This window comes from Primulina huaijiensis, chromosome 5 (assembly GCF_012295235.1).
Source record: "Primulina huaijiensis isolate GDHJ02 chromosome 5, ASM1229523v2, whole genome shotgun sequence".
Taxonomy (NCBI): domain Eukaryota; kingdom Viridiplantae; phylum Streptophyta; class Magnoliopsida; order Lamiales; family Gesneriaceae; genus Primulina; species Primulina huaijiensis.
The window spans coordinates 1,673,847-1,689,046 of NC_133310.1; the positions used below are offsets into that span (position 1 = coordinate 1,673,847).

At 36.2% G+C, this 15,200-nt stretch overlaps 2 protein-coding genes and 1 pseudogene across 6 annotated transcripts; 2 read left to right on the plus strand and 1 right to left on the minus strand.

The window, feature by feature from the left end:
* The first annotated feature begins 263 nt into the window (after positions 1 to 263).
* Positions 264 to 2,220, plus strand: LOC140977499 (probable N-acetyltransferase HLS1; annotated as a pseudogene).
* A 791-nt stretch (positions 2,221 to 3,011) lies between these two features.
* On the plus strand, positions 3,012 to 3,948 carry LOC140977513 (probable N-acetyltransferase HLS1). The gene has a single exon (XM_073442256.1). The coding sequence runs from the start codon at positions 3,012 to 3,014 to the stop codon at positions 3,840 to 3,842; it is 831 nt and encodes a 276-aa protein (XP_073298357.1). The 3' UTR covers positions 3,843 to 3,948.
* A 5,585-nt stretch (positions 3,949 to 9,533) lies between these two features.
* On the minus strand, positions 9,534 to 13,738 carry LOC140976227 (phototropic-responsive NPH3 family protein NPY3-like). Of its 5 annotated transcripts, none has more exons than XM_073440211.1 (6): positions 13,200 to 13,732; positions 13,058 to 13,120; positions 12,081 to 12,242; positions 11,774 to 11,843; positions 10,493 to 11,668; positions 9,534 to 10,260 (listed from the first exon to the last, which is right to left on the minus strand). In XM_073440211.1, the coding sequence occupies exons 3-6, from the start codon at positions 12,140 to 12,142 to the stop codon at positions 9,742 to 9,744; spliced, it is 1,827 nt and encodes a 608-aa protein (XP_073296312.1). In that variant the 5' UTR covers positions 12,143 to 12,242; positions 13,058 to 13,120; positions 13,200 to 13,732; the 3' UTR covers positions 9,534 to 9,741. The 5 variants fall into 5 exon arrangements, with proteins under 5 accessions (XP_073296312.1, XP_073296310.1, XP_073296311.1 ...); XM_073440209.1 differs by having other exon boundaries at positions 12,081 to 12,529; XM_073440212.1 differs by having other exon boundaries at positions 9,770 to 10,048; positions 10,132 to 10,260; positions 12,081 to 12,529; positions 13,058 to 13,738.
* Positions 13,739 to 15,200: the final 1,462 nt, after the last annotated feature.

A 15,200-nucleotide genomic window follows, 5' to 3' on the forward strand; every position in this document is an offset into this window, starting at 1 on the left:
CTTTTGATTAACATATGTCTTTTTTCATTCTAAATCGCTAGCAACCAAATAAGCTCGGTCCTTATAATTTGCCACATATAAAAAGATACATTAAAATTTCACTGTAATTTATTAAAATTTTAAAATATTGCATATAAATTGAATATTATCATTCTTTATTAAAATATAATATTTTACAAACTTTTTGTATCCCAAAGGGTCCATAATAATCGGATTATATTAGGGTGGGCACTCCGAAATTCAAGTATAAAAAGGGCTCGCTACTCTGAAATTTATACCTCAGTGAGAAAAAATGAAATGAATGATGAAGGTAGCTTGTTCCTCTCGCATCAGTACTGTGGCCTTATAGAAATTTTAAGATTAAGATTCTCGTTCCTTTTCTCGGGCTGTCCTTTCTCCAGGCTTCTCTTGCTTTAAATCATTTGCTTTTCCATATTTCGATAAGATTTTCGGCCGTCGCCTTTACAGCTTCAATCACACTTTATTAGACCCACCTATAATTTCGTGGCCGTGGAAAAAAGCTGTCATCTTTATATTTAGAAGAGAGGAATGGTTGTGGACGGTGGCATGGCGGCGGTGGTGGTGGTGAGAGAATATGATGCGAAGAAAGACTGTAGTGCAGTGGAGGAAGTGGAGAATAGGTGTGAGGTCGGGCCCAGTGGGAAGCTCTCCCTATTCACCGACCTCTTGGGAGACCCCATTTGCCGGGTCCGCCACTCTCCCGCCTACCTCATGCTGGTTAGTAATATTGATCACTTCATTCATTAATTTCTGTTAACTGTAATTTCCACCATCATTGTTTTGGGAACTCACTTGGGATTGTATTCTGTGAATGTCTCAGGTGGCGGAGATGGCGGTGTTGGGCGGCGGGGGAGAGGATAAGGGGAGGAGAGAAATAGTGGGGATGATCAGAGGTTGCATCAAAACCGTTACTTGCGGGAAGAAGCTCCCCAGAAGCGGCAATAACTGCCCCACGAAACCGAATCAACCCCACCCTGTGTACACTAAACTCGCCTATATTTTAGGCCTCCGTGTCTCGCCCTCTCGTCGGTAAAGATACCCATCCTTTTCCATTTCTTGCTCATCACTCGAATTTGTCTCACGTTATAAATCTTGTCTCATTCAAAAATAGTCCACGGTTTATCAAGTGGTATTCCAAAAATGGATGGTGGCTCAACTAATTATTGTTTGCCGACTTATTTAAATATTCCTTTGGCTCATACCACGTATGATATATTAACGCAGACACTCTAAAAGAAATGAGTGCTTGCTGTCTAAAAGTTTACTTCTTTTTACATGTGGGGACGACTGGTTTTTCAATATTAATTTGTTTAATGTCTTTTGGACGCTTGCAGGAGAATGGGAATTGGGTTGAAGCTAGTGCGGGAAATGGAGCGATGGTTTGGAGCGAATGGCGCTGAATATTCATACATGGCTACTGAAAATGATAACGAAGCATCTGTGAAGCTCTTCACTGAAAAATGTGGCTACTCAAGATTCCGTACCCCTTCCATTCTAGTCCAGCCCGTGTTCGCTCACCGAGTCAAGATCAGCAAGAGGGTTGTTGTCATAAGGCTCGGCCCCGTCGACGCGGAGGCCGTCTACCGCCGGCGGTTCTCCACCACCGAGTTTTTCCCACGGGACATCGACTCTGTCTTGAAAAATAAACTCAGCTTAGGAACGTTCCTCGCCGTGCCGAGAGGGTCGTACTCCACCGAGTCATGGCCGGGGGCCGCCGAATTCCTGGCTAGTCCGCCGGAGTCTTGGGCGGTTCTCAGCGTGTGGAACTGTAAAGACGTGTTCCGGCTCGAGGTCCGCGGCGCGTCGCGAGTGTGAAGAGCATTGGCTAAGACTACTCGTGTGGTGGACCAGACTTTGCCCTGGTTGAGTTTGCCGTCGATGCCTGAAGTTTTTAGGCCTTTTGGGTTCCATTTTCTGTATGGGCTTGGAGGTGAAGGCCCATACGCTGTTAAACTTATTAGAGCTTTATGTAGGCTGGCCCCCAATCTTGCAAAGGAACATGACTGTGGAGTGGTGGCCACGGAGGTGGCTAGCCAGGAGCCGCTCAGATTCGGGATCCCACATTGGAAAATTCTATCGTGCCCGGAGGACTTATGGTGCATGAAACGGTTAGGGGAAGAATACAGTGACGGAGCCGTGGGTGACTAGACCAAGTCATCTCCTGGTCCGTCCATATTCGTCGACCCAAGAGAGTTTTAGAGTTGTGCTTGGATTAAGTGATAAAAATCCCCTACTCACTTCCTATGGCTTAGTTTCGAAATTGACCTTTTTGATATTTTGCGTTTTGTATTCGACTTTAATTTTTTTTTTTTAGTTCAAAGTATGTTGTTTTTGTAATATTATTATGATGTGTTGTGAGGTCCAATTCACCTGACTTTTTCTAATCGATCCGGGTTGGGTTGGACACAAATACCATACCCAAATTCCTCATGTTTCGAATTATTGTTAAATCAGCTAATGAAAATTCGAATATGATAATGAGTCGAGTAGACCGACCGTTATCTCAATGATAGGACAAGGTGCCATGTGGTTCCTCTTCTACGGCCTGACTTGAATTCCAGATGTGGATGTGATTTTGCACGGTTGGCCATCTTTTTCATGGCCTATATTGGAAATGCGACGGATCATCATCGTATTGATAGGCCCACAAAGCCCCGATGCTATCTTTGTTAGTGACTTGTTTGGCTAATGACAAATGTAGAGAGGGACGTTACAGAAAATTGATGGGAAATAGAAAAAAAAAAATTTGTTAATGTCCAACCACCAGATTGTCCAGATGGTTTCGAGACAATTTTTTCATGATTATTATATCATAATTTAAATTTAATGCCGACTCGAAAATCATTAATAAAACAAGTAAAATCTAAGGGCAAGTTGATGAAAAATTCTCAATCAAAACATTTCTTTGGGTTCACTCTCTACCCACAAAATTGTGGTACCATGTCATACAAATTGTGGTATACTTTATGTGGAAATGTGGTACTAANGAAATGGAGCGATGGTTTGGAGAGAATGGCGCTGAATATTCATACATGGCTACTGAAAATGATAACGAAGCATCTGTGAAGCTCTTCACTGAAAAATGTGGCTACTCAAGATTCCGTACCCCTTCCATTCTAGTCCAGCCCGTGTTCGCTCACCGAGTCAAGATCAGCAAGAGGGTTGTTGTCATAAGGCTCGGCCCCGTCGACGCGGAGGCCGTCTACCGCCGGCGGTTCTCCACCACCGAGTTTTTCCCACGGGACATCGACTCTGTCTTGAAAAATAAACTCAGCTTAGGAACGTTCCTCGCCGTGCCGAGAGGGTCGTACTCCACCGAGTCATGGCCGGGGGCCGCCGAATTCCTGGCTAGTCCGCCGGAGTCTTGGGCGGTTCTCAGCGTGTGGAACTGTAAAGACGTGTTCCGGCTCGAGGTCCGCGGCGCGTCGCGAGTGAGAAGAGCATTGGCTAAGACTACTCGTGTGGTGGACCAGACTTTGCCCTGGTTGAGTTTGCCGTCGGTGCCTGAAGTTTTTAGGCCTTTTGGGTTCCATTTTCTGTATGGGCTTGGAGGTGAAGGCCCATACGCTGTTAAACTTATTAGAGCTTTATGTAGGCTGGCCCACAATCTTGCAAAGGAACATGACTGTGGAGTGGTGGCCACGGAGGTGGCTAGCCAGGAGCCGCTCAGATTCGGGATCCCACATTGGAAAATTCTATCGTGCCCGGAGGACTTATGGTGCATGAAACGGTTAGGGGAAGAATACAGTGACGGAGCCGTGGGTGACTGGACCAAGTCATCTCCTGGTCCGTCCATATTCGTCGACCCAAGAGAGTTTTAGAGTTGTGCTTGGATTAAGTGATAAAAATCACCTACTCACTACCTATGGCTTAGTTTCGAAAATGACCTTTTTGATATTTTGCGTTTTGTATTCGACTTTAATTTTTTTTTTTTAGTTCAAAGTATGTTGTTTTTGTAATATTATTATGATGAGTTGTGAGGTCCAATTCACCTGACTTTTTCTAATCGATCCGGGTTGGGTTGGACACAAATTACCATATACCCAAATTCCTCATGTTTCGAATTATTGTTAAATCAGCTAATGAAAATTCGAATATGATAATGAGTCGAGTAGACCGACCGTTATCTCAATAATAGAACAAGGTGCCATGTGGATCCTCTTCTACGGCCTGACTTGAATTCCAGATGTGGATGTGATTTTGCACGGTTGGCCATCTTTTTCATGGCATATATTGGAAATGCGACGGATCATCATCGTATTGATAGGCCCACAAAGCCCCGATGCTATCTTTGTTAGTGACTTGTTTGGCTAATGACAAATGTAGAGAGGGACGTTACAGAAAATTGATGGGAAATAGAAAAAAAAAAATTTGTTAATGTCCGACCACCAGATTGTCCAGATGGTTTCGAGACAATTTTTTCATGATTATTATATCATAATTTAAATTTAATGCCGACTCGAAAATCATTAATAAAACAAGTAAAATCTAAGGGCAAGTTGATGAAAAATTCTCAATCAAAACATTTCTTTGGGTTCACTCTCTACCTACAAATTATGGTATCATGTCATACAAATTGTGGTACACTTCATATGGAAATGTGGTACTAAAAAAGTACCCAGAGACTGAACACAAAAAAAAACGACGACTGAGAAGTGAAAGCCAATTTCTCGTAAAATCTACTCAAGAAGCAATGAAGCATAGAATATGCCAAAGGCAATCATCCACTGAGAAATAGATGTAGCATTATTGGCCATGTATTCTTTTGTGGAGCAGACAAAGGTTTGATTATATTTGAAGGTACAAGCATATTTAGTGGCTCTAAGAAATTCAATCATTTATTTATTTATTTCCCGGATTTCATATTCTATTATATTCTCAAATTAGAGTTATGAATAATTGAAGTGTTGCATGAAGCTATTTTGAAATCTTTGCTCAAAGTATTCGAAGAAAAAGGACCGAATTAAAGAATATTTTAAGTTCAAATATCATTTCTCTTGTATATCTTCTTCAATATGGTTGTGAACTGAGAATTGCTCGATGCCGGAAGCTGATACGACTTTTTAATGTCGGAAACCGACACTTAGCGCAAACTTTTTAACATGAAGAAGAGGTGAGGGGAAGATTGAACTTGGAACCATTACGAAATTCCAGAAAGATAGGTATCACTTGTTTGCTAATAGGAAAAAAAAAGATACATAAAACAATTGGAAATAAATTAGTAAAATTTTGTACCAATAATGGGAAATTGATTTTGGCGGAAAATGGGAAGATGAATTGAAAAGACAAAATCATGTGAATGCCAAGTCGCCTCACTTTTAACGTATCCAATATATAATTTCATGTGCGATGCGTCTTATCCAATTAATAAACTTTTAAAAAAATAATGCAATGCATTTGACAAGGTTAAAAAAGCATATGTACGTACCCGTCGGGTACAACCATTGGATTATTCAGTTTTTTGTCATAAAAATTTATTGTAATGAATTTTCTTATCACTCTATAACAGTTTTTAATTACCTTCTTATTAAATGATTGTGACATACCCACGAATTTATTTTATTAATCGGTTTGATTACTAAGAAATATTGAATAACAAAAATATATTATTAATATTTTATGAGGTAAAATTATAGGAATTAATTTGTAAAAAAGGGGGGATAATGTATTTGAAGAAACAAAATGATTGATCAAATAATTGGATATATAATCTAAGTTTCTTCCGATTATCCGATAAAATTGGAACGATACAGTCTTACAAAGAAAGAATAACACGATTTCTCAGCAAGATATACATGACATGCATTAATCGAGAAGTACATAAAATAATGCAAGGGATAATTTCTTTTTCTTTTTTTTTTTTAAAAAAAAAACATACCTAACATTATATTTGATAGTGTAGGAAAAGATCATATTATAATTTGATGGGAATAAGATTACTGGATGCACGTTGGCTTTGAGTTGGGAAGTGGAGTCAGCTGACAAATTAAAGCTGGTTAATATTTTGAGCTGCTGCACACTCCAAATATGCCTCTAATTATTGGTTAAATTGGGGTACTGTTCATATAGACTTGTAAATAGAAAGCACCACTTTTAAGTACTTCCTCTGCTGTAAATATTTTTGTTTCCTAATTTTATTTTAGTTTATATTCGATAATGAAAGTGACGACATTTAAAAAGCCAACACTCGAAAGCAAGTACTTTAATTTGTGGCAATCACTTGTATTGCACTCTCGATGCTCTCTCTTGTTTGTTGGTTAACTTGATTTTATCATAAGATATCGGAGTGCAATACATTTTCTTTAAAAAGAATTGAATTGTGTGTTTTGGGTGCAATAAATTGTTGTATAATTTAAAAGATTGTCGTTGCATTGTTATCACTTACTATAACTTTTGGTAAAAAGTCAAACTCTTGAATCTAAGTTCTGATAATTTGTATCACAATCAATGTCATGTGTTTGATTTCATGGATACAATGAGTGCAATTATTGAGGGGGGTTGGAGATTGTTCGAGTGAAGTGATTGTCCTTATTAAGAGAGTGATCGACATGTAGGGCTTGGGATAATGTTATTCAAAATATTGAAGTTGTAACAAGTTATAACTTTTAGTAAAGAGGTAAGTGATGCTTTATCGTACAAATACAATAGTTTCAAACATGCTAATATTTAATTGTAAAACTTTAAAAATTGAAGGCCCAGTCATATATATTTGTGTAGTGTGAAATATAACACAAAGTGAAGAAGGTGATTTCATGCTTTTGGTGGTTGACTCATTTTATTTCCATATGACTCGAACTTGAGATCTAAATCTGTTACTCGGAGCCGAGATTCTCAGGTTGATTCATGGTCCACAATATGATATATTAATACTTGAAAGATGGAAATTCCAAACTCCACTAATAACCGGGCGACGGAGAGTATGAATAAATGATCTGACACCAAAATGAGAGATATAAAAGATTTGATAGAACTTATAACTTAAAAAAAATCCAAAATTAAACGTGTTTTACTTAGAATAATTACGATTTAGATGACCCTAGAAAGTTTTTTAGGATACGTGTGAAAGAGAACATAAGTACGATGAAAAGATTCGTATTAATATTGTGGAAACAGTCGTTGAATGAATATGTTACAAAATTCCAAAAACAAAACAAGAAGAAAAGAGAAATAAAAAACATCAACCCACGACACATCTAATTAGTTGGTGACTTTTCAATACAAAATGTAAAAAAAAAAAAAGTAAAAAAAAGATCTTCGTGAAAAGGAAAACTTAATTGTAAATTTATTTTAATGCCGTTTGCATAAAGGATATAGTGGACAAGCGTGACAAGAGTAATTAAAATATGAGAAGCTGTCTCATCAACCGAATTAAACATACTGTAATTTTATGTGAAATTCTTTTAAAATTACAGATTTTTATAGGCAAATTATCATAAAGTACGCAGCCTAATCACAAAATAGGGCATCGAGAGTTTATGTTAGTGCATTGAGCTTAGTGCTTTTACCTTTAATCAAATTACTTTTTGTCTTTTAACTTAATTAAGCAAACCACAAACCCTAAAGTAATCTTTCCTTTTTGCGTTAATTCTGCAAATCAACTGCATTATTGGTAACTAGAAGTATCAATTAACGTGATATGGCATGCACGTTTTCTTTCTTGTAATTTGGAACCATTTCAGCAGGCAGTTCTTGACCTAGGTATTGTGAATGATTCTTGCCAAACTTTGCCTACTTTGTTTCAGTTTAAGGAAATATAAAAAACATGGTTTGTATTCCAAAAACCCAAAAATTGAAATGGATTGAATGTTAAGTACCCCAACGAAAAATGCATAAAAACAAGATGGTCCGAAAGGTTATTGACTTTTAAATGGTTTCTTTGTCTAATGTTTTTTCACCTGGAGAACTAATTGGGTTGTTGCGAGCGGAACGAATGGGACGCGCGTTGGAAGAAATCGAAAGTTCAGTTCATCTTGTAAGGTCCCAAGCAGTAGGAGGAGCCAGGGGCCGACCTGGTTTACGAATATATTCTAACTCATTTTTGTACACATAAAATTTTATCCTACCACCAGATAACAATAGGATTTCACAACTTAGGCTGATGAGGTGATTTACGCGATCGCAACTGCACAATGGACTCCGAACTAACATATATATGTAACTCAAGCTATTGGATGGAATATACACATAAAATGAGATTATTAATATTAGCTTTATAAAAATTAAATTATATGTAAAAGTTTCTATCTTTTGCATCTTGTATAAACGTTATAATCTAATAATAAAAAAAACTTTATATGTATGTATACACGAATGCATGTAGAGCATTTATAGCTTATAGGTGGTTTAGGTACGAGGAATTGTGGTTCAAAGAAACGTTGGGTATCCTTTTTCAAGTGTCCCTTTTCGCATCGTCAAAAGTTGTCCTTTTCCATCCATTTGATCGAGTTGAGCACACTCTACATTCTTAAATTATAACATGGGATTAATTGAAATTTTTCTTTCATCTACAATATGGTGAGTTTACTTTGGTCTTAGTCTCATTTTTATGTATATTTTACATAGGGTTCCAATTAAACTTCAGCTTAAATTTTTTTTTATTACCCACCCTTATTGATGGGTTCTGATTTATCATTTCTCTATCTACATTTGGAAATTTATTTGAATTATTATATTAAATTTTTGTCCTCTGACTTGAACTTTTTGATCTTGTTATCAATTGATTCACGGTCTTAATCAACTGGTTTGTATTTTTTTTTCAGTTTTGGTTTTTTAATTGGAGTGATGATGTGTCACCGAAAATTGCTGACATGCTAAATACAACACCAATAATTCGATGAAAATAGACTATTTTTTGTTAAAAATAAATGTAAACTATTTGTGTGAATTGATCGGTAATATAACAAAATTGATATTTTTTTGTATCATATGATTTTAGACCAAATTTATTTAGAACAAAGTTTTTACATATTTTAGATAACATAAATAATAAAAAATTCTTTAATAGCCGTAGGAGGTTGCCAAATATGATTTTAAGGGGGAAAAAAATAGTCCTTGGTATAATATATAATAGTGGTCACGTTATTCAACAAATTTTTGCAGCATGTTACAATTAGTGGCCTAAACTTTTAGACCACCTAGAAAATTAAAAATAGCAATTAAAAAAAATGATATAATTAAGTCCAATAGACTTACAAAACCATGTGGGTACTTTTTGTGGCCCGAATTCACGTCCAAATTGTTCGGTTTGGGGTGCCCTCCTTCAAAATTTCACTAGTCAAATTATTGAAAACGAGTCCATCTTACTTTTCTTGGAGACATTATTATTTAACGTCCGATCTATTTATACAGTTGAATTATTTATTTAAATATAATAATTTTATTACTCAAACTAATAATTTTTCCATATTTTTCTAATTCATTTTGAAAGCCAAAAGTCAAAAATGTACTAAAATAAACTTTTTCTTTTTCATTCCTCTCTTAGTGAAGAATCGTTACTTAAGTTAAGAAGAGGCCTAAAAATGAAAATTAACTTCACACAACAAAGCCTGCGGTTCCATTCGGGGGCGACAAATATCAAACTTCACTACATCAAAAACATGAACCCCTACTGACACATTCATAGGCGGCTTCTGAAGCTCCAAAATTTTCATTAGCATCTAAATCCTCTAATCCTCAAATTAATGGTATTGGTTCTAATTTCTAGAGACAAGTAAAAACGTTTCAAGAGGATTGCATCTTCGTTATTGAAGAGGTGGATCTTGTTTCTTCGACACTGGTAGAACCGGGGCTCTCAGATGTATCCGAGCTGCTGTTTTCGCCTTTTCTATCTTTGTTTGACCAGAGTCTCGAGAAAATCTTTTTTGCTTTTTTATCAGCTACTTTTTCGGCATTCGCTTCGGCATCAGTTTCACCACCTCCCTTGCTTTTTAAGCTCAAAGATTCGAGCCCACCTTTTAAGGTCTTCAGCTCCTCAGATGTCTGGTTGCCATCCCAGTCGTCGGAGGTGTTGGTTGTTGTGGAGCTTGTGCTGCCATAGGAAGTACCAGGGAGTAAAGCTCTTGCAGAGCCACCACCAGAGCCAGATGCCTTGGCTTGTTCAAAGAAAAGTACCTGCATGACAACTCGTAAAGGTAGCCTCTCGTTTTGCACGGCATGAGCACGGGCATTGGCTGATAGCTTGCTGCAATCCATCAAGGAGCAAATTCTCTTTTTTTCGCTCTTGGTCAATCCCGAGCGTTCCTGTGAAAGAAGATGATAATTAGTTTTGGGAATCAAAGTTAAAATGACGGCAGGCATTTATAAGATGGTTGAATGTAATAAAGAGGATAAAACGGTGACAAGGATAAATAACAACCCTCCAAGCTAGTATTGACTGGTGAAAATCAGTTGCATAATCCAATTATAATTTCCCATCAAGTAGGACAAATAATCAAATCAGACGAAAAAATAAATAATAAATAAATAAACCAACCTTGAGGTACATGTCAATAGCACGATATATGCCATCATGGGATGATCTTTGAAAGCTAGACACCATTTCTGCTAGCTCGATGAATTTGGATAGAGGTAAAGACGAATCTTTCGCAGCTTCAGCCAGGTATCCATCAACCAACTTGGCCACCTTAATCTTGGAAGCATCCGAAGTAAATCCTACACACATCTCTCGGAATTTATGATCTTCGATTGAGTGATTCTGAGCACTATGTTCTTGCATCACAAACTGTTCAACCATCTCGTGTACTAAATCTATGCTGTACAACGTTGTTTCACCAGTTGTAGATTGCCACAGAATATCACCAACAGTTGCCTCATCGAGTTTCTGTCCAATTCTTTCCATGAGCTCCCTTCTTACCGTCTCTCCGCATTCCAAGATAATAGAAGCTTCTAATAACTTGAGCAAAAAGCTACAAGGGACACAACTTTTTTCCGCGGGCAGCAACGATATAATGGTTTCAATCAAGTATTTGTACTTTTCGAGATCATCTCCTTGTGTGGTGCCTTTGCTAAAACATGGAAGTCTTCTTAAAGCATATGATTTCAATGATTCTCCAATAATGTCTGCAGTAATTGTTCCATTTTCTCTTATTGTAGTTATAACTCGCTTATACAAATCAATTTGAAGTTCGCAGAGGTCTTCTACCCACCAATCTTTCGGAACCGTTGGTTGTTTTTTCACACCATTCCACTGTGCATCATTTCCATTCTCAGATAATTTCTTTTTACGGTTATAGGTGTACGACCAGTCAACTTTTGAAGGGTCGATAGAAGCTTTGACTGCAATAGCATCTAAGCAGTGGCTGGTGATCTTCAGTTCCTCGGACCAAGGAAGAAAAGATTTGACCGTCTGAAGCACAATTATCGAGTCTTTCCAGCTACGGAAAACGGTAGAAGTAAGAAATACGTCGATCTTGTAAGCGATATTTCCTTTCTCGATGGTTTCATACATTTCAAGATACTCAGCAGCACATCGTGCTGCGACCACATTATACGCATTGAGCGTCACTATCATGCCATAACAGAACTTTGCACAGATTTCAAATGCACCAGCTCCACCAGGAATATCATGGATGTTAATTTCATCGTCATATTCACCACTTCTACCATAAACGAGCCTCTGAAGGCGTGAACTTTTCGAGAGAAGGGGAAACTAGAAATACGCGCACTGGTGTTAGTAACAAAAAACTAAAGTGTTCAAGATGTGAAATTTAGTATTTTTAGGATACGTTGATGTTTGGTATAAACGGTACTTTACCTTGTGTAGATAGAATTTAGTATCCCCGACACTGATGACCAGGTCAGTTGCCAACTCTGTCGCTACATATCTGGAATACACAAATTTTAACTGACATCTATGATGAACTTTATAAACCCATTGTTAAAAGTTGAATTTCGACAAAGAAACAGAACATGGTTATACGAGCTTTTTAGTGACAGTACTGTAGCAGTAACATATTACTCCATAGAAGAGTAAATTTGATGGCTCTTAACATATACTTCATCCAAAATATTTGGTCAAAAGAAAAATAATAACAAAGGATTTGACAGCAGAAATAGCTAACCTGACATTATCTCCATCAGTCTTAAACTGGTCATGCTTGGATCCAAGCTTCATAAACTTCATTTTGGCAGGTAATTAATCTTTCAACAAAATCTCAACTCCTAACAACGGAAAAAGGCTTTGGGCACAAGACGTAAACAATGCCATGCCACCTTTCTACGGTCTAAGAGAAACAAAAATAGAGTAGAAGGAAATGGATAGTGAAAATGAAAAGATCGTAATGGATGTATAAAACAGACTGAGAAAGAATTTGATCTCTTAACCAGGACCGGAACAAAGAGAAGGGGCTTAATATACTTTTGAAAACAAAGAGACACTCCCCTAATTTGATCGCTTAAACTACAAACTTTGATTATGATTAGCATAAAATCTAAGGTTCCCTTTCCAGAAATCACACAAGAATCCACATTCCTCAACAAAATTTTCTTCAACCAATGAAGTTGGAGAAACCTGTCAAATCCGACATAATCTTGGAATGAGTGAATGAGCACCATCAAAATCACAGACAAGAAGCATCAATTAGTTCGTAAGATACTGAAATCATATGCACATATATGAACAAGCCACGCTAGAATCAACATATTTGTTCTCCGAAATGGGAGTGTAAGAAACAAAGCATCAACGCCTATACCCCATAAGATAAAAAGGTACAATAGCAAAGAATAAACAAAACTAGTGGCAAACAGTAAAAGACCGAATCAATAACCAAATCTTGCACACATATTCACTCTTTCTTTGACCAAATCACAATTTCAGCAGAACCCAAATGCAGAAAGAGTTAAAAATAAGGAAGGTTGCGTCTTTACTCGAAAAAGAACATAAAAATCACAAGTTTACTATCAAATATCATTTTCCAAACAAATACCAGAATCAATAAACATTCGAACACACAACAAGTAGCATTTGCTATCACAAGAGAACAGAAGGGGAAAAAAAGAAGAAGAAAAAACCAAATTTTGTATGTTCTTTAAAACTTACCAAAGATCGGAAGAAGCTAAACTCCCATGAGAATCAAACCAATCTTTCAAATCAACGGAAGCCCTTCAAGATTCAAAGATCAATTACTCATTAGGGAGAACAAGTGCCCACTAATTTGAAGAACAAAAACAAGAAAACAAACCCCACAACCACTAAATCAGAAAGGGATCAGCCACCAAAAAACAGAAAAAACCAAAACACCAAAAAGATGAGTTGTCCCTAATCTTTGCCAGCCACCACCGCAACACTATGTTATCGCAAAAACCAAGCTCAGAAAGTGCCCACACTCTCATCTATATCTTCAGAATCAGCACCACCGTCCCCACCACCACCATACCCCTTTCCACTCCAGACACTCCTCCTTCTCTATAACCGTATATCAGAACACCAATACTTCCCAAGCAAATGTAAATAATTTCATTGCCAAAAGGTGCTGCACACTACTAAATTATGATAAAAATTAGCTGTACTTTGGTATAAAAAATTTCTTTTTTTCCGTATTTCAGATGCAACTGTAAAGTGGGAGCCTGCGTTTTCGCTTGTAGACAAAGGGGACCCCTCAAATCTAATCTTTTTCACAATAAACAGAATTAAGAATGAAATAAAAACAAAGCTAAGCAGAGACCAAGCTGACAATATTGCTCATTTTATCATGCTTTTCTTGAAAAAGAAAATGTTTTTCTTACATATTGTACTAATACTCTCTAATTAGCGTTCAAAATTCATGATAAAAAGAGTAAAACTTAAGATTTCGAAGATTTCTTGAATATGAAAATAGAAATACAATTTTATTCTACTTTTATCAAAAATAAATTATGAAAACATATTTTAAAAATACATATCATAAAGATGCAATTACTCTTACAGATATTTCGCAGCAAAAATGGACAAATCAAACTTTGTCAACTACTTTGATAATAATGGCATCCAACTCTATCTGTATTTTACTCTAAATTTTTTTTACATCAAATTCATCAACAAGAGAATACTAGGTTACTATGTGAAGGATAAGTACTAATTATTCAGTTAGTATGACGTCACTCCTCAATAAAATAAATTTCGATTATTTTATAAATTTAATTGGTAATATTTAGATTTTGCTTTTGTTCACTAAATAAATAATTCAAATATATAACTAACAAATACTTAATCTAATATTTTTTAAATAATAGATCTTTTGTGAGACGGTCTCGCAGATTTTTATTCTGATATAAGTTAATTATGTCTATATTTACAATAATAAGTAATAATATTTAACATTAAAAGTAAAATTTTTCATGATTTTTTCAAATAAAAAAATCTATATCTGGTTCGTAAAAACGTCTCACAAATATATTTTTTTTTTTTGAAACAGGTGATTGAAAACTTCCACTTCCACTTGTTTCTCTGCCACAATTTAAGTTCTGCTAAATTATGTTCAGATGTGTCTGTATTGTACAATTTGAAATCATAGGTTTTTTTTTTTTTTTTTTATTAATTGAATTTAGCATAATTTTAAATTTAAAATAATTCCACATGAATGATGATCCAAGTTCTTACATAAAAGATAGGTGTCTTTCGAATTTTTTTCTTGATCGAGTACATCCAAGTAAATTAAATTGAGTAGGTCTCTTGTGAGACGGTCTCACGAATCTTTATATGTGAGACGTGTCAACCCTACCGATATTCACAACAAAAAGTAATACTATTAGCATAAAAATTAATATTTTTTCATATATGACCTAAATAAGAGATTCGTCTCACAAAATACGACTTGTGAGACCGTCTCACACAAATTTTTGTCAATTAAATTTCAATTATGGAATTAGAAACTTGTAATATGGGGTCAATTGAGCTGACAATAAATTAATGTTACCGTGGCCGAATCATAAGAAGATCGTCATCTCTTGTAATAAGTCGTTTGAAACTTCCGACACCATATATATATAATATATATAATTTATTATTGACCTTTTCCAATCAAATAATAATTTAAAAAAGAAAAAATTGGTGAACATCTCCCATGCCACACCTAGTGGACAAATAGTGACCACATTCGTTATCCCTAATCTGAGACCACATGCTTTGCTCCAATCCCCCTTCTCCCGATGTCATCAAAATTCCATAAAAATTATTTTTTTATTAATTTGTCTGCGACCATATT

What these genes read in the sequence shown, in the direction of transcription:
- LOC140977513 (XM_073442256.1), top strand. Translation starts at nt 3,012, where the DNA reads ATGGAGCGATGGTTTGGAGAGAATGGCGCTGAATATTCATACATGGCT.
- LOC140976227 (XM_073440211.1), bottom strand. Translation starts at nt 12,142, where the DNA reads ATGAAGTTTATGAAGCTTGGATCCAAGCATGACCAGTTTAAGACTGAT. An exon ending in ACTGATGGAGATAATGTCAG is followed by an intron (nt 11,844 to 12,080) that starts GTTAGCTATTTC and finishes TGTGTATTCCAG; the next exon opens with ATATGTAGCGACAGAGTTGG. An exon ending in CTATTGACATGTACCTCAAG is followed by an intron (nt 10,261 to 10,492) that starts GTTGGTTTATTT and finishes CTTCTTTCACAG; the next exon opens with GAACGCTCGGGATTGACCAA.